At 41.9% G+C, this 19,970-nt stretch overlaps 1 protein-coding gene across 1 annotated transcript in view; it reads right to left on the bottom strand.

The window, feature by feature from the left end:
• LOC110168350 (protocadherin-16-like) overlaps positions 1-19,970 on the bottom strand; it is a 477,426-nt gene that overhangs the window by 67,819 nt on the left and 389,637 nt on the right. Inside the window, 1 exon segment of the mRNA XM_055166708.1 lies at positions 5,430-5,669. Coding sequence (XP_055022683.1) covers positions 5,430-5,669 — 240 coding nt within the window.

Below are 19,970 nucleotides of genomic sequence, written 5' to 3'. Positions count from 1 at the left end.
CACAGACACTGTCATTTTCTTCTTTAAAAGCCGGATTTTTTTTCTCTTGGCCTTTTAACACAGTTTGAGAAGTTGTCTTTGTTTTGTTGGTTTTAAATGTCTCGCTGTTTTACGTCGTCTTTGTGCTCGTTTATGTGTTAAAAAAAGATTATAATGCAATGTTATAACAAGGTTTCCTCATAAAAAAGTGTGCTTGAAGTGGTTTAATATGTCATCCATGCGTGTTTGAGTAATTTAGCGATCTCTCCTGGCCCTTAGTCAAGATACCTGCTCTCAAAAGTAGTGAAGTAAAAGTACCGTATTTTTCTGACTATAAGTTGCACTTTTTTTCATGGTTTGGGTGTTTTCTGCGATGTACACTCCGGTGAGACTTATATTTTAAAATTTTCACACTGACAGCCACAAGAGGGCGCTCTAGTCTTGTGTGTCAGTATCTGCTGCCCCTGTACCATTGTCACTTCGCTCTACTGCACATGTCTCCTGCAGAAAGAGCCTCTGTCCTGCTGGAAGTTGTAAAATATGCAGCCGAAAACGGTAATCGAGCAGCAGAAAGAAAGTTTGGAGTGAGCGAGAAACTTGTGAGGGACTGGGGGAAAGTGGGGATGGAGAACACAGCTTCACGGCAATCCGGAAAGGTGCACTATGCAACTTTCCTGGAAGTCACTGGATGGATCGACAAAGCCTGGACTTCAGTGACAACAGAAATCATCCTGTCGAGATTCAGAAAGGCCAGAATAATTCTAACTGGAACTGATGCTGAGTCTGACGACAGCTGCACAGAAGAGGAAGTGACGCTCTGTTTACCTCTGGAGGTCGTGGATGAATTTAGTGATTTGGAGTGAGATGGAGAGTTTGGTAAACTTGTTCTGTTCTGTTTTTTATGTTATATTTATCTGAAGAACTGTTCATATGTGACGTTAACAGTCTGTTGTTCTCTGTTCTATTGTTTTTACTAGAACTTGACTTTCAAGAGGAAATGTTTGTTCCTGGTCTCTGATTTTATAAAATAAATTTCCCCAAAAAAGTGCGACTTATACATGTTTTTTTCTTCTTCATTACGCATTTTTTGGCTGGTGCAACTTATAGTCCAAAAAATACGGTACCCACTTTAAAATTTACTTTAATGTTCATTGTGTAACATTTCTGGCAAATGGTCTGTGAAATGCTTTTCTCCATGGAGATGTTATTGCTTTTTTCTGGAACGTGCCACAGTACGGTATTAAACCTTTCCGTCTTTAATGAGAGACAAAATCTGACCAAGTTACATGTCAGATCTGTGGAGAGGCGACCCCACTCACAATCAGAATGCCTAGGTATTTTTGAGCTATAAAACCACCTCCAATTTAATGTAACTTCGAGCTTTAATATCATATTGTGGAACATTCCGGGCAGAGCAATGACATATCCATAGAAACAAGCGGGTGACGGACCCCAAACTAAAAAGTTACATAGTGCACCTTTAAGTACAGTACTTTACTATTTGTACTTTTACCTTCCACCACTGATTGCGATGTTATTCTTCTCATTTGGACATTTCCAGATAGATTAAAGAAGTGAACTGAAGAAGTGGTGCATGATGGGAAGTAATCATATTCATTATTCACTCTTCAGGCTGTTAAAGAGGCTGTTATGCAAAATCGACTTTCTGGAGCTTTCTACCGTGTTATAATATTGTTCCCTCATCAAAAACATCAGGTTTTATATGCCATCCATGCATGTTTGAGTAATTTAGCGATCTCTCCCAGGCCTTATTCAAATCCTCTTCGTGGTGAGCTGTAAGATTCTGTCCAAGACTCAACAATTCTCCAAACTCAACGACGATTCTCCATAAATATATAAAAACATGATACAAAACTGTAAACTACAACTTCACAAACCTGATGCGATGTGCAGTAGTTTTATTACTGGGATGCGCGCTGATTGTGTTGTCACTTTCAATGTTAATTTTATGATGATTATTTATGTTTTGATTTGTTTGTATTGTGATTTTAATGACTTTCTTATTCTGTAAAGCACTTCTTAATGACTTTGTATTTGAATTACTTGTTGTTGGAACATGTTAATATGTTGTTTTGGGGGAATATAGCATTTTCAAAAACAATAAAAGGTAACATGGAAAGTGTAAATGTGCCTCTTTGTACACTGTGCACATGGCCTCCCACTTGTCCCGACCAGGACGGAAAGCAGGGAATTTCTTGTACAAGTCAACGTTAAATGCACATTTGCAGAGCTACGAGAGACGCTCAATTTAATGGCCCAATGAAAGATAATGAAAACCCGGACATTTGCATCACTTTATTAAAAAAAATTAAAAATGGCCTGCCAGGACAGGACGTGAAAAACAGGCATGTCTGGGGAAAAATGGACGTTTGGTCACCTTAAAGGTTGTATAGAGGATTTTTTTAAGGGAAGAGAAATACAGCGACAGTCCTTGTGCGCGTTCAGAATTACTGTTGAAGTTTCCTGTCGAGAAGTAATTCAGCGACCGACGCGTCAGTTTTTAGACCCTTCGTCTGCTTCGGTCGCGCCATCGCTGGACAAGATCTCCAAGAATCACCTCAGTTTGGCTTTGCTCCTTTTCCACTTCTCTTCTTCTTTCAGCGACCTCAAAAACGGACTTTCTTTTGCGGCGAACCAGTCGTGGATTCTCGTCCACCGTCGCGACAAACTTTGTGTAAAATGCGAGGAAGCGACAGTTCGAAAAAGCGTCTAAGAATCTCTGCATAAACCACGTAATCCCCGCGCTCCGACGAGTCAGTTATACTAGGGAGTTTGATTGACAACCTAACAGCCAATAGAAAATGAGGGAGCCTCGTTTTCTATTGGCTGATGTTTATTTGGCCTCAACACGTCCACAGTTGATAGATTTTCGTTCTTTTTTTTTTTGGTCATCATAATTACAAAGCTGCTGCGTCTCTGTAATGGTATTTTAATCTTTGACTGACAGTTTGAAACACAAAAAAAAAAATCCTCCATACAACCTTTAATGTAGCGGCCACTCACTCGAACTTCAGCGAAAAAATCCCATGGCCCGAGAAAGGATTTTTTTCATGGAGCGCAGTGTAATCTTTCAAAACTTTCAAAAATGTCAGATTTTGTGGTGATTTTTTTAACCTATTTTGAGATCGTAAGCTTCTCAGCTCAAAATCCTTCAGTTGTTCTAAAAAATGCTTTATAATCGTTAGCTCCGGCTCCGCTCTAGCTCCTATCGCTCTGATTGGTCAAAGCGATCACGTGTGTGCTCGCGGGAGAAAAGAGCACTAACGGGCACGCTCGGTAGAGGTAAGATCTTAAGACCGAGCCCAAGCCCGACCCGACCCGAATGTCAATCATTACTTCGGGTCGGGTCGGGCTCGGGCTTCAAATAAATATATGTTTATAAAATGTATGCTAAAACGATGTGTGGATACTAAACTAAGGAATACTTGTTATAAAATAAATAATATGGATAAAACAGAGAAGTAATGTAATGTAATTGCTATTTAACTACTAAACAGGATCCGCAGAGCCAGAGCTCTGCGCACGTGAACGCCCCCTCTTAATTTAATAATCTTCCCCTCCGCAAGTCTGCATCTATTTTGACCTGGTGTCCCCAATATGGAGAAGCAAGAAGCTAAACTAAAGGCAGGAGAACTGAAAAGACAAACACGCACCGGTAAGAGTGAGGTGTGGAAAAGCTTCAAATTGATTGTTGAAAATGCTACAGAAACTTGCGTTGGCTTCGCTGAATGTCGTCAATGTGGCGCTTTGCTTTCATACGAGAGCAAAAAGACTGGCACCTCGACGCTGAGCACTGCTCCTCCTCCCGAGTCACAAATAAAATATGACATTTCGGGTTTGCTTCGGGCTCGGGCCTGCAAATCAAGTTAATTGGTCGGGCTCGGGCCGGGTTGGGTTTTAATACCCGCGGGCCGGGTCGGATCGGGCTGGATTTTTTAGGCCCGATCTCACCTCTAACGCTCGGTCAGAAGAACCTCGCCGAGCTAAAAGCGAATCTGGAATCCTGCGCCAATGAGCACAGCCCATTGTCTTGAACGGGCGGTCATTTTGAAACCCCGGGGCTCGGTGTGACGTCTGTAAAGTGCCGGCACAGACTCAGAGCGGGGCTGGGTAAAGTTTTACAAAGGTCACTTTTAGACACTTTGAGGATTTAAAAAATTTAAAAAAGTTTATGTTGTAAAACTAGAAAAGAATCCCTATAAAATCTGACCTTTGTGAAACCTGTCGATGCCCCGTCAGCCGAACACGTTTCAGTTTCTTTATGGGCCCAAACTCCCGTGAGCTGCAGTACCTGGAGCGGCCACTAGTCGTTCTCGAGTCGGGACAGAGGGGGAACGTCTTATTCAGTTTTTATTTTAGATCCACGTCTCAAACTCGCAAGAATCCATGTTATGTAACGTAGGACTTTTACACACTTTGGCTGACGCTGTTGTTTTTAAAGTGCCCTACAAATAAAGTTGGTCCTGAGCGTTTTTTGCACAAAAGTTCACAGTTGCCTCCCGACGGATTGAACAGTGCAGTTTAAATCAGGCTGAAATCAATAGCTGCTCAGCATTAGAGTGAAACCAGCTTTGTCGTGAGGGCAATTTAAAACACCACCTCTTCACATCAGCGGGTGGAACAGTTTGTTTTGGGACGTCGTGAATATGCAGGACTTACGTGAATGTAACAAAACAACTCCAGGTGTGTTGTTAGAATTATGCAAAAATCCAAAAAGAAGTCCATTCAGAAAAATAAACCACTTTCATACATAATTAGGTGTCATGGTGTGATACAAATTTCTGAAACAAAGATCTTTCATTTTGCCTGAACGAGAAAAACACAGCGTTTTCTCTTTCATAACGTATCAAAGATCAGACTTGGGTTATTATATTTTCCACAAAAGCTCCGCAGTAGTTTTTTAATATTCTATTTTTATATGAGAAGTTATTCAAATGGTCATCTGCTTTAAGTTGACCAAAACTTTTTCTCTTGGGGCCACAGTATCGCTCCTGACTGTGACATATTCCTATTATCCTTAGTAATTTAATGGATTACGTTACAAACTACATTTTGGGGTGTGTAATCTGTAATCTGTAGGGGATTACATTTTAAAAGTAACCTTCCCAACACTGATTATAACATGGCTCAAAGCTCACAAGAATCAATTTTGTGTAGTATTGGACCTTTAAAGGTGCACTATGTAACCTTTCTGGTGCTGCTTTGCCTGAAATATTCCACAGTATGGCATTAAACCTGTCTATTTTGCATTTACAAGTGTTTTTTAATGTTGGAAAAAAGACACAACTCCAGGTCTGTTTTTGATGAGATATTATAACGACTAAAGACTCAATTTCAATTAATATAAGAACTTTAAATAACATGAATGTTTATATATATATTTATACAACCCCACTGGTGTATTTTTACCCAGAATCCCGTGCACTCACCCAGGTCGAGGTCGGTGGCAGACACAGACAGGATGCTGGTTCCCCCCGGCTGGTTCTCGGGCACACGGGCTTCGTAGTGGCTCTCTTCAAACCAGGGCACTTCGTCATTAACGTCCACCACGTGCACACACAGCGTCTGGGTGGAGCGCCGCGGAGGTATCCCATGATCCTCGGCGGTCACGGTCAGGTTGAACAAGTCCTGCTCCTCGCGATCCAGGGCTTTGGAAATAGACAGCGACCCTGAGGAGAGAAAAGAGTCACAATCAGCATGGGGGATGGTCAGTTTTGGGAGAAGCTATTTGATGATTTTTCTGGAATTGTCATATTGTGAGGTTATTATTCTAGTTTTGACATTTCTGGACCCGATATCCGCCAAGTTCCAAATCTGAAGTGAGCATGGGTTCGCTTCTGGCTCCATCAACTCTGGCTCCAATTGACTTTACATAAAAAATTGTCAAATATCGTGATATTGTATCGTCAAAAGTCTCAAAATAATATCGTGGGCTGTCAAAATATATCAAGTTACAAGTTCTTTTGCTTAAATGCATTGTGTTACGGTAGCAACAGCTTATAAACATCGGAAACTACATATCCCATGATTCATTTCAGTGCAATCAACAAGAAGTTATATGTTTTTTACTTGAATTCTTTTTCCAGTAAATCTCAGTATTAATAAAATCGCATTTACAAACTGTGAAATGTTCTCCTGGAGAGGAAGCATCGACAAAATGAAAAGAGTCAGTAAACCTGTTTTATATTCACCCTTAAAATTTGATCAGTTGCACAGCTCTATTAAGATAAAAAAGCGAATCATTTCTTTGATTTTGAGCTTGGTGTGAAATACGTCCCCCACGATTTCAACCTTGATCTGCCTAAAACTCAAATCAAAGACGTTTACAACCCTGGGGTCTCCCAAGCTTTACCAAAGTTAACGTGAGACCAAAATCAAACTAATCTCCAAGCAAGTTAACGTGGTAACCTGACCCGCCTACCACCACCGCATTTTACGAGACTTTACACACGCACACGATCAAAACACAAGCTGGGGGCCCTTCACTGTAACTGTGACGCCACCAGGCCAAGTTACGGGTCAGATCTGTGGAGAGGTGACCCTGCTCACAGTACGAATGCATGTTTTTCAAGGTCTGTTTGAGCAATATTAACACCGGTAATTGAATAAACACCAGTTAGATTTGCCCGTTACCCCCAATCAGAGAAGTATTTGAAATTTCTGAAATACTTATCTGTTAATTGCCTGTAGAGAAAGTATACACAATGTGGATAAGGTGATAGAATTTTCTAGAAAATACAGGCACATCTCAAAAATTTTGAATATCATGAACAAGTTGAAAGCTTCACTCTGTGTGTCATGAGTCTATATAAGGGTTTGACTTTCTGAAATGAGTGACAAAAATACTTTTTCGTGATATTCTACTACCTGTATGTGGAAGAGACAGTAGCTCAGTTGGAGTGTTTTTCCACTGATCTGAAAGTTGGTGGTTCAAATCCTGCTCTTGATGTAAACATCAGTGGTAGATCAGATCCCCTAACCCACAGGTTGGTGTGGGGTTTCCAGTTCCACTTGTGTCCTTGGTAGGCGTGTAACGGTTCATGTATCCGTGCCGAACCATTTCCGTATGGGATGTTCAGTTCGGTGCAGGGCTGTGCACGAGTGAGTTCACGCAATTTGTGTTTGTTTACATTCCACCACTACATGTGCAGCTACACAGAAGGCTCGGCTCTTTAATGTTCACGAGGGAACTCATTCGTGATTGGGGCAGTGTTTCCGCTTAATATTTAGGGCGGCCGCCTTGACCACAATTGCCCCCCACCTTGACTACATCCCTCCGAACCACGTGAATCACTTTTGCCAACACAGAATCTCTGCTGGGGTCATTGTAACTGCAGCAGATCTGCACTTACTGCAGACAATGTGGACAAATTGTTTTTTCTGGTCAAAAATATGAAGATTGAATAAAACTTTATGCTGGAACTGTTTGTGCTGCACTTTACTTTTTGAAAAGTTTTGTTTACCGTTTACAAGGAATTTATTTTTATAATATTTCATACTTTTGTTGCTTATTTGAGAATATTTTGCTTAACTTATTAGTATTACCAAGCAGCACTTTGCATTTATTTTATTTTCCCAGGTGTATAATGTAAAAACAAATTGTTGGTTTAATAAACACACAAATGGTTTTGCATTTTGTTCCCGTACTGAACCGAAAATGAACTGAACTGTGACCTCAAAACTGAGGTACGTACCGAACTGTGATTTTTGTGTACCGTTACTCCCCTAGTCCTTGGGCAAGACACTTAACCCATCTCACCCTCAGTGTCTGTGTACACTGTTGTCTTGAATGTGTGTGTGAACGAGTGAGTGGTTCCTTGATATAAACCACTTCGAGTGTCGTGAAGGTGGAAAAGCGCTGTATAAAAATTTGACCATTTACTATGAACAAGCAGCCGTAACATTCAGAAGGAAATTAAATAAAACTTGATGTGTAATTGAGTGCATATTTGAGGTGACGGTTTGGTGTGGTGTGGTGGAGCTCGGTGTGACACATCTCCCCCACTTCAACCCTGATCCACCCAAAACTCATCAGTGCCAGTAAAGCCCTTTCCACTGCTCGGCAAAGTTAGCGTGAGACCAAAATCAAGCTGATCTCTCACTACTCTCTCTTAACTTGGCAACCTCACCCATCTACACCACCGAGTCGCATTCCAACCACCACCACCACCACCACCACACTTTACAAGCATTTCCACACACACTCACACGCTCACACGCACACACAACATCAAAACAGTAGCTGGGGACACACAACCTTAAACTACGATGAGGTCGAGGTTGGAGTTGTTCTTGGACAAATGAGGTTCATTTGGTCTTCCAGTAATTTATGTTATTAGGTTCTTTTTTTCCGACCAAGAGTTTGTTTTCATATCTGACAGTTTCAACTGGTCACTAACGCTCTTCCTCAGAGTGATCACGTGTTGCTGCAAAGGAGTAGGTTTATACAGGGACGGTGTCATAACCAATATTTGAGGAAGACAAAATAGTCTCCAACAATATTTGCAATTTTAATTCAATAAACAAAAATACACATTAATTCTCGATTTACCGGTCAGTCTTCATTTCTACTCCTACCTGTGATCATGAGCTCTGGGTAACGACCGAAAAGACGAGATCGCGAATACAAGCGCTCGACATGAGTTTCCTTCGCAGGGTGGCTGGGCGCTCCCTTAGAGATAGAGTGAGGAGCTCAGTCACACAGGAGGAGCTCAGAGTAAAGCCGCTGCTCCTCCACGTCGAGAGGAGCCAGCTGAGGTGGCATGTCCCACTGGGAGGAGGCTCCAGGGAAGACCCAGGACATGCTGGAGGGACTATGTCTCTCAGCTGGCCTGGGAACGCCTCGGGGTTCCCCTGGAGGAGCTGGAGGACGTGTCTGGGGTGAAGGAAGTCTGGGAGTCCCTGCTTAGACTGGTGGCTCCCCGACCCGGCCCCGGATAAGCGGAAGAAAATGGATGGATTGATACATCAATTCAGATATTTTTCCAAACTCAGTAGTATTAATTTAACACATTTTAGTTCACATTTTGTTTATTAGACGTTCTGAGATGTATCCAGTGATATGATGACAGGGTTACTCCTGCCGCTATTTCATTGGCTGCAACAGAGTGATGTCATTAGTGGAGCCAGGAGTCTAAACTGGGGAAGCGACAGGACAGGGCCGAACCTCAAGATGTCAGCTTGAGAAGATATAAGTGAAGACGCTGCACCAAACTTTGAGAAACTCTTCAAAAGGAACTTACTTGGCTTCATCTTCAATTAAACTTGTCTTATAATGAGTCGCCACAAAAAAAGAGCGACTATCACCACAAGTGCAAACGGAGGCCTACTCGTACCTCACAAATATCTCATCACCAACAAGCAAAGGGAAATGTGCTACAAACGTCTACATCACTGTTATCTGCTAAAGAATCATCTTAAAAGGACAATGGACACAAACTGTACATTTTGCGAACTGAAAAATGAAACCACTTCTCACTTATTTTGGACCTGCCCAGACTCTAGTGAACAGTCGAAACTGTCAGGTATGAAAACAAACTCTTGGTCTGCAAAAAAAGAACCTAATAACACGCAATTGTACTTACAGTGTTTGGTATCAAAAGTAGACGAGCATTTCCACACACAGACACAGACAAAACAGTAGCTGGGGACACAAAAACTTCCACTGTAACTTTACCAGACGACATTGGAGTTGGACTTGTTATAGAGTTTGGCTTCAAATGTACAGTATGTCTCACAATTTACAAACCTTTCCACATACACAGAGACACAGACAGACACAAACACACACTAAACAATAACTGGAGACACAAAACCTTCCACTGTAACTTTACTATTCGGGATCGGAGTTGGACTTGTTATACAGTTTCGCTGGAGAAAACAAGGAGAAGCTACCAGGCCAGCTCCAGGTCAGACATGTTCAGCCGATATCCCGTCTGGGCCTTTAATTGGACGTAATAAGAGTATTTACATGCAGATTCTGGTCCAGAACATCTCATAATGTTTGAACCTTTATTCACACAAAGCGGTTCAGAAGTGATTTGAATAATACGCTGCATAACGCAGTTGGATCTCTTGTGTAATAAGTTAATTGTGTTTAAACCAAATAAGTGCTGTTTTCTGTCTCTACACTGGTTTCGGCTCATGTCGAGTATTAGCCACACAGTGTTCATGCTCCACTCTTACATGAATATAAGCAAATGCTGGGCCCCAAACCAGAAAAGTTGCATAGTGCAGCTTTAAGGTCATAAATAAAATCACAATTAACTGACAAATGTGATCCTATATAGAAAGTAGAGAATTTATGGATTAGAGATGTGAGCGATAGCGAGAGAAGAGAGATAGAAAGAAAGAGAGAAGAGAAAAAAAAGAGAGACTATTGATCCTAGCTGCAGGTCTCAGTGCAGTTTCACAGGAGGACTGGTCAGGGAAGGTCAGCAGATCCCGTGGAAGAGCCAAAAGTGTCACTCCTCTGTGTCCTGCAGCATCACAGCAGCCTCCAGGGGGCGCCAGGCGAACACAACAGGAAAGACCTCACTCCCTAAAGGCTTAGTCACAATGACCTGCAAGGGCGATTCAACCGTACAGGTGAAACATGTCTTGGCCCGTGGAGGCCCGTGGGGTTCCGTAGAGGAGAGAGAGTTTTCTAAGTGCTTCGTAAGGGTGGTGCAAGTGTGGCTCGCGGATCCCGTGGGACTCGTACGGGACCCTGGGAGAAAGTTCGGGCAAAGTGGGGCATGCGAGTGTCGTGCAGGTCTTAAGACTGTCGTGAGGCAATAGTATGCCGTACTTAAGTGTCACGCAAGGGTCACGTACGAATCAAAATCTCGTATGGGCCACTTGCAACGCACAGTCTTACAAGATGTGGCTCTGATCGCCGTGCCATGTAATACTGGGCTCTTACAACTAATGGAGCAGGAGGACGAAGAGGAAAAAGATGCTGTAGTCGCGGTGTTGGCTCACAACCGCGTCCAGGAAGAGAGAGAAGGCGGAGACGTTGGTAGGTGCGGCCCTGGCTACAGAGACGTGCAATGCTGGGACAGTACGAGACCTTGTTCCAAGAGCAGGACCAAGAATCTGTGGGCGACTACTTCTCGTACATTCGTATGGATTCCACACCTGCGTGACGTGTACTTGACCCGTACTTCCCCCGTAAGTGTGAGATACGTGCTTGCTACGAGCTGCCACCCGTAGGCCGCTCGCAGGAAAAAATGTGCATGAACATTTCCTCCCTACGGGCTCACCGGGCGGTCTACGAGCTTGGAATCTTGTACGGGCCACTTGCGAGCCCCGGTCGGACTTGGCCAAAAATCGCCCGCGGGGACCCGTGTGGGTTATTGTGACTAAGGCTTTACTTGTGTCCTTTGAACTGTTTACATTCTGCTATTCCGACATGCCGCTATTTAGACACTGACATGTAATTGTCGAAGTAACTTGACATGCATCCATTGCCCTAGACCACAGGTGTCAAACATAAGGCCCGGGGGCCAGATCCGGCCCTCCAAGACCTTTAATGTGGCCCTTGGGTGATTTTCTACTAAAATATTTTAATTATATTTTCTATAAAAATATTGGTAATTTTCTGCGGTGTTTATCACAGCAGCGTCTCCAGCGTCTCTGTACGTGGCCCCTCCCACCAGAGCAGCACAAATGAAGACTTGTCTCTTTCCAAACGCTCTTAAAGGACGATCGTTTTGACTGTTGACCGTGACACCCTCATCAGAAAAATGTCCAAAATGAGAAAAGTGGAGCCGAGTGCAGGATTTTCCCAAACTGACTTATTCCTATTTGCAAACAAGTTTCAGGTTGTTCATAATATTATAATATTATAATAAGAAAGAGTTAATCAATTAAAAAAGATTTCTGTAATAGATTTGCGTTTCTCTGCACGAATACTTGAACTTATTGTTATTTTTGGGGTTTATATGACATGAGTTTTCTGATCCGGCCCCTTTGGGATCGAAGTAGGTTGGATACGGCCCCCGGACCAAAATGAGTTTGACACTCCTGCCCTAGAAACAAGTGCCCGGTCCCGCTCTTTTCACAAAACGCTGGCAGACCAGGCTGAGAGAGACTTTAGTGTTTTTATTACATAAATCAGCTCGGCGGCTGCGGCGTGTATGTATAATGACACTGGTTCAGTCCTGGTCTAGTCCTGGTTTAGTGGGTTTGGTAGTCGGTGCAATACTAAGAAGCGTTGGAAAACTGGCCCTGGTCTAAACAGAAGCGTTTCGTAATGAAGAGATATCGGAACAGGCGGCGGACTCCCTTTGAACCGCACATGCTGCACTTTTTAGTTGGTTAAAATCCCATGTTATGTTAAAAACTGAGCTCAAAAAACAAAGCGTTTCTGAAACTGCTCAGTTTTGTGAGCCAGGTAGCCACAAAAGCAGCCAACCACTCCGCTGCCATTCACATTTTTCATAATATCTTTCTGTAGCGATACATCATGCTTGCTTCAGATTGTGTTATCGTGACAGGCCAACACGAGAGCCCAAAACCAACTATTCACTCCACTCTCTCCTCCTCTATCAACTCAGCAACCTGACCCCACAACGCCAAACCCCATTCCAACCACCACCGCATTTTACAAGCCTTCCCACACGCACACACACACACACACACCACACACACAAACTCAAAACACTAACTGGGGACACGCAACCGCCCCAGCTTTCCGTGCACCGTCCAAATTAAGATCTTTTCATTATCCTGCCCCCAGACTTTGAACCCAGCCCGCTCGATTCCAATTTCATGGTGTTGGGAACGCGATGCAACAGTTCTGAAAAAAAAAGAAAGGTGTCGAGTTGTTCTTGTTTTGAACTTTGAGAGAGCGGGTTTGGAGAATTAAAAGAAAACTGGCCCCCGAGCGTTTAATCTGCGTGGAGTTACGGGCTACCGTGCGGATTTCAATTGGGGCATGTTAACAATCGCACATGGCTGAGCGACTGAAGTGAGGGTTTTATTTGCTGCGAGCTTGATTTTTCATGGACATTTTTGTGGTTTTTTTCTGTAAACAAATGTTGCTGCTTTGGAGGAAATTTAATTACTAGAAATATTTAGTGTCTAACATATGTGAAGTTTTAGGTTAAAAGTGGTACAAGAGAGCGATAACATAAAAGAAGAGACATGGGCAAAGTTGAATTTGACAGAATTTTTTATAATATTGTTTCCTCATCACAAATATACCTCAATCAATCAACAATGTTATTAAAATCCCTTATGTCTAGCCCGATTCATCAGTTTCACTTTGTTGAAACCGTCTGACCTTGCAGCATTAGGATTCGTTCATTTGACGGTAGGCGGGTACTTTTTTTATTTAACCAATCACTGCTATTTGGTCGTGACGTATGCAATGCACCAAAAGTAGGGACGGGCATTCGATGAAATTTTCTTAATCGATCATCGGAAGAATTAAACGATCGATTATCGATTAATCATTAACGTTTTTATATTAAAATGATCATCATTATTATTACTATCTGCACTACTAATCTGCATAAATAAATTCAACTTTACGACATATAAACCGTAACGACTCTAGAGCCACATCAGCCCGTTTGACATTATAATGTGTTTAATTCAGTTTTGTTCAACTCTCACAGAAACAAAACTTAAAACCGCATCGCTAGTTTGCATAAACTAAGCGAAGATAAAACTACAGCTCTTGTGTCGCTGATGCGGTTCAGTTTCTGTCAGATTAAAAGACATGACTCAGTGGAATACAGGTTAGTGTGACCAGATTTGCGTTTGTCAAAACCAGGACACCGTACGGGGGGAGGGAGGTGGGGACTCGTCATCGACATTGCGCGACTCTCACCTGGCAAAACTTTTTCCCACTGGACACCGAAACATATGTACTGCTTTGTTCACTGTGCACATGGACTCACACTTGTCCCGAACGCAACGGAAAATGTGGAATTTCTTGTACAAGTCATCGTTAAATACACATTTGTGCTTCGGTACGTTGCAGACTGACCGAATGTTTGTGTCTCGCTCCTTCTGAGTGCAGAGAGACACATGTACAGACCTGTTTGGTCACGCTACACACAGCAACCTACATTCAGTTTGTCGAATAAAATTAACGTAATCGATGAAATTCTTAATGATCAATTATCGATTAATCATGCCCATCCCTAACCAAAAGGGCAATAACATCTTTCCTCTTGATAAAATTCACCAAACATTCTCTTTGTTTCAGCTTTAAATCCTTGATCTCGTGAATCATTGCCAACACAGAATATTTTGGCTCTTCGCTGATTGGCTGGTGCCCGAACGCGCACTTTCAGGGTTCTTGCAAACCGTCTAGTGCAGTGGTGTCCAAACTTTTTTTTCATCAAGAGCCACATATCTAAACACAGATGAAGTAGAGCGCTGACCGAGGGCCATAAACTGGTGCTCAATACAGTGAATAATTAAAATTTGTGCATGTTTAACACGTTAGAATGAGCCATCAGTCTTAAAATCACACACTAAATGTTAAATATTAGCTTTATCAAAGTAGATTTTCAAAAAAACTTACAGTAAAATGATTTTAATTGATGGGCCAATTCACATGGAAGCCTGAGGGCCAAGAAAAATTTGTCTCAGGGCCACATTTGGCACATGGGCCATAGTTTGGACATACCTGGTCTAGTGTATTCTGATTCCAAATCCTCCATCTGAACACCACTGATTTAGTCACACACTTTTACTATCTGGTTCAGACTGTTCTTATCTTTCACAGAACCCATAAAACCAACAAATAAAAGAAAAAATCAACAAAGTCTCGATAAAGGAATGATGAAAATTATGTAAAATGTTAGATGACACATTAAAAGAGTTGAACCTCCGCATCAAGTGAACCTCGTTTGACCTGGAGTTGTGTTTTGTTTCATTCACAGATTAAGGCTGCATTTATATGGTGACGGTCTGAACAGAAGACACAAAAGCGGCGTCGCGTCTTCACTTTTTATTCCGCGTTTAGACGAGCATTTTCGTGAGGAAATCTGCGTGCATACGGTGACGCAAAAGTGTGTGGAATTTGATTGGGTATGCATGCCAGGCGGCTCGGTGGTGACGTATGTGACGTAAACGCGTACGCGACGTGAGCAGATCTGACCAGAGTTTTGCGTCTTGGGCAGAGTAGACGGAAACGCTACGACGGAGCGTATTCAACTTTTCCACTCTGGAGGGAGGTTTCAGATTTTTGCGTTTTTAAGCCCCCGAAACGCCGTCAACGTCTAAATGAAAGGCACTTCCGAAAAAATATTTTTGTCGTTTTTACCCGCAGGCGTTCTTGTGTAAACACAAACCACACAAACCTCACATAGTTTTTCTCAACTGAAAACACAGGTTGAGCTCCATCATTCGGATAATTTCAGCCCTGGAATTGCCAAATTCTACTGATCTAAATGTAAAAGGTAGATGTCAACTTATAATGTACAGCTTCATGAACAGAGTATTTTGACATTTTGATGTAGACAGACTAATAATAAAAGATTACTCAAACGTGTGCGAATGAAGCAAAACACAACTCCAGGTCTGTTTGGTTTAAAACTCACAAGGGTCAATTCTGCGGAATATAGGAACTCTTAAGGCCCGTTCACACCAAGGCGTCAAAGCGTCCAGTTTCAATGTAAAGTCTATGTGGACGCGCGACTAGAGCGTCCTGCGTTTTTGCGGCGCGTTTTCGGCGTCAGCGCGGCGCGAATCTGGCGTCAGCGCGGCGCGTCTTGAGCGTTTTGGCGTCAGCGGCCAAGACGCGCGTCCAAGGCGTCAGCGTCAAGAAGTTGAAAATGCTGAACTTTTCGCGTCAGACGCGCCGCGTCAACCAATCAGGGACGAGTATCCAGAGACGCAGCGACGTTATTATCAGGAAGAAAAACCCGAGAACCAGAACGAGAACCACAAACATGAGCGGAGAATAAATATATACGCCACAATCACCGAGCCGATCGCGAGGACTACACCAGGACCGGACCAGGACTCGACCGGGACTAAACAAGGACTAGACCGGGAGTAGACCGAGACTAGACCGGGACTAGACCGTGATTAGACCAGGACTAGACCGGTATTAGACCAGGACTAGACCGGGAGTGTCATTAGCGGAGTATAAATATATATACGCCCCAGTCGTCGACCCGATCTCCTCCGCTGATGTTTTATGTCATAAAAACACTCTCTCAGTCTGGTCTGATATTGTTTTGGGAAAAGACCGGAACCGGGCTCTTGTTTCCAGGGCAACGGACGCGCGTCAAGTATTTTTGTCCCGTTTGTCCACAGCGTCAAAGACGCACGTCGGGGGCGTCTAAACTCAAATGCAAACGCGTCCAAATAGAGGCGTCAAGGCGTTTTTTGACGCTTTGGTGTGTAAACGCCCCTATAAACTTAGTACAAAATACAATAGTTATTTGCAGAAGGAACGTGAATGTAATGATATTGCATTTTTGCGTTTTTATAATCTACAAAATAATTTTTAAATGAACAAATAAACCAAAGTAATATGAATTGAAATATTTTGATCCTCATTTGTGAAAGAAAGTACACGGAGGAGTGACGGTGGAGGTGAAGGTCGGTTTTTATAAATTTCTCCTGCAAATATTTCTACAAACAAATAATACTTTTAAAATTTGAAATAGGTTACAGATATTTTGGACGGTGCAGGTCTCGGGTTAAATACGGTTACAGGTTTGCAGCACGGAGGCAAAAGAAATAGCGAAGGTTCGGGCGAAGGTTGGGGACACAAATATGCAAATACTTTCAAGTAAGAAACAGTTTTTGAAAGGTTTTGGGCAATTAAAGATTATAGAACCAAACTTCAGGTCACCATGGCAGTTAAAGGTGCATTGTGTAACTTTTCTGGCGGAGGGTACATCAGAAGTTTTTCTCCTTGCAGATGTTTCACAGTATGGTATTAAATCTTTCTATCTTCATGGAGACCCAACCAGACCGAGTTACAGGTCAGATCTGTGGAGAGGCGACCCGCTCAGAGCCAGAGTGTCTGTTTTTCTAGGTACTTTTGAGCTTTAAAACCAGCTGTAATGGAATAAATGTGAGGTAGAGTTGTTTAAAGTCATACTGAGGAACATTCCGAGAAGAAAAATCACATCTAAACAGAAACAAGCAGCTGATAGACACAAAATCAACTGAGTATATTGTGTTTTAGGCGACGTTTATATGATGACGGTCTGAACAGAAGACGCAAAAGTAATGTCGCGTCTTCATTTCTTATTCCGCATTTAGACGAGCGTTTTCAGGAGTAAATCTGTGCGTACGGTGACGGAAAAGTGTGTGGAATTCGATTGGGTTTGCATGCCAGGTTTTCGTGTACTATAGGCAGTGTTGGGGAGTAACAGATTACATGTACCGGAGTTACGTAATCAGAGTACAAATTATGAGTAACTGTATTCGGTTACAGTTACTGTTTCAGTGAGTGGGAATTGGATTACAGTTACTTTGTTAAAATAAATGATTACACGGTGGTATTTTCCTGTTTTCACATTTTGGACTGTGTCTTTCCCCCCGTAATTCCACTCATTGCCGAACACTAAACCAGGTCCAAAACCAGGTATAAACCAGATCTAAACCAGAACTAAAACCAGGTCTAAACCAGAACTAAAACCAGGTCTAAACCAGAACTAAAACCAGGACTAAACTAGAACTAAAACCAGGACTAAACCAGGACTAAACCAGAACTAAAACCAGGACTAAACCAGGACTAAAACCAGGACTAAACCAGGACTAAAACCAGGACTAAACCAGGACTAAAACCAGGTCTAAACCAGGACTAAACCAGAACTAAAACCAGGACTAAACCAGGACTAAAACCAGGTCTAAACCAGGACTAAACCAGGACTAAAACCAGGTCTAAACCAGGTCTAAACCAGGACTAAACCAGGACTAAAAAAGGTCTAAACCAGGACTAAAACCAGGTATAAACCAGGTCTAAACCAGAACTAAAACCAGGACTAAACCAGGACTAAAACCAGGACTAAACCAGGACTAAAACCAGGACTAAAACCAGGACTAAACCAGGACTAAAACCGGGTCTAAACCAGGTCTAAACCCGGACTAAACCAGGTCTAAACCAAGTCTAAACCAGGACTAAACCAGGACTAAACCAGGTCTAAACCAGGACTAAACCAGGACTAAACCAGGTCTAAACCAGGACTAAAACCGGGTCTAAACCAGGTCTAAACCAGGTCTAAACCAGGACTAATACGAAGTCTAAACCAGGTGTAAAACAGGATTTAACAGGACTAAACCAGGACTAAACCAGGACTAAACCAGGTCTAAACCAGGACTAAACCGGGTCTAAACCAGGTCTAAACCAGGTCTAAACCAGGACTAATACGAAGTCTAAACCAGGTGTAAAACAGGATTTAACAGGACTAAACCGTGCTGCGCGGACTGTGTCTCCTCCTCTTCTATCTATTAATATTTTTAATAAGGTGAAGTGAAATCTGGGCTTTTTATTTTCTTTTATCAGACAAAACATCTTAGGTTATGATTTCCTCGTCTTTGCTTCTCTACAGCAAACAGTTGCTTATTCATGGAGACTTGGGCTCAACAGACAATTTGAAGACAACAGAGAAGAATTTTCAGGACGTGGTTGTTATATTCATGTAGTTTTAAAAAGCACGACAATATCAAGTAATCCAAAGTATTCAGATTACGTTACTCACTTTAAGTAATTAAATGGATTATGTTACAAACTACATTTTGGGGTATGTAATCTGTAATCTGTAGGGGAAAACATTTTAAAAGTCACCTTCCCAGCACTGACTGTATGTATGTGACGTAAACGTGTACGTGACGTGAGCAGATCTGACCAGAGTTTTGCGTCTTGGGCGGTGTAAATGGAAACACTTTGGTGGAACGTATTCAACTTTTCCACTCTGGAGGGTGGTTTCAGATTTTTGCGTTTTTAAGCCCCAAAAACTTCGTCACCGTCTAAACAAAAGACACTTCCGATAAAATATTTTGTCGTTTTTACCCGCAAACAGACCCTCAATAGCGTTCAGTTCCTAGTCTTTGTTTAGCAGCTTGAGTGGAAAAAAAAAAGTGTTTTAAAACCATGTGTGCTGCCTCCTGAGGCCACTGCGATTTCAGACAGGTGTTTCTGAGTATAAACACCTGGCCAATGGTGGAGAAAGTACTCAATTGTGTTACTTAAGTAAAAGTACAGACACTGGAGCAAAAAAATACTGAAGTAAAAGTAAACATATCACATGAGCAAATTCTATTCAATTCTTTTCAATTCTATTCAATAAAAGTATCAGCTAAAGCTTCAAATTTAGTGATTCTGATACAGATTTGTGCTGAATTTTCTTCACTAGAAACATTTTTAGAGGCTAACAAAATTATGAATATTCTACTTTTGCTTTAAAAATGCCTTGATAAGACGTTGGTTCTGTCATAAACGAAAGAGATAAGATTTAATGTGTAAACTGGACTGAAAAAGAGCAAAGGATCATGGTCTATGTAGTTCCCTCTGTTTCTTTTAGCTGTTGCTGCACCATAACAATACATTTACGCAAAGAAACGTGAGATTTGATATGTTTGTGACGGCCCACGATATTATTGAGAGACTTTTGACGATACACGATATCATCACTGTATTTCATTTTTTGTTTCTTTTTTTTTTTTCCCTTAGATGTTTTTATTTGTGTATTTTTGTTTTCTTAAACTATGAACAAATTAAAGATAAATCCTCAGCATTTTCAGCAGATTTAAAACTATCAAAAAATACTTCAGTCCAGCTCAAAAATGTAATGCAATAGAAAATACAGAAGCAACTATGCAAGAAAACCCATCAATAGAAATATGTTCCTCTTAAAGCATGTAAATCACAGATATAAGACAAAAAGCAGAGTAAATGTTTGAAGTGAAGGTTGGATTCTGAGTAAAGTGTTTTGTTTGTTCATTTGCTCTTGTTTTTCATGCCATTTTCGCAACGAAAAGTTAAAGGAAATAATTCATTCCAAGGC

Source organism: Boleophthalmus pectinirostris, unplaced genomic scaffold (genome assembly GCF_026225935.1).
Source record: "Boleophthalmus pectinirostris isolate CB_2022bp ecotype Guang Dong unplaced genomic scaffold, ASM2622593v1 HiC_scaffold_9, whole genome shotgun sequence".
NCBI classification, from domain to species: Eukaryota; Metazoa; Chordata; class Actinopteri; order Gobiiformes; family Gobiidae; genus Boleophthalmus; species Boleophthalmus pectinirostris.
The sequence above is the reverse complement of the archived record's forward strand: the minus strand, read 5'-3'. Positions and strand labels throughout refer to the sequence as shown.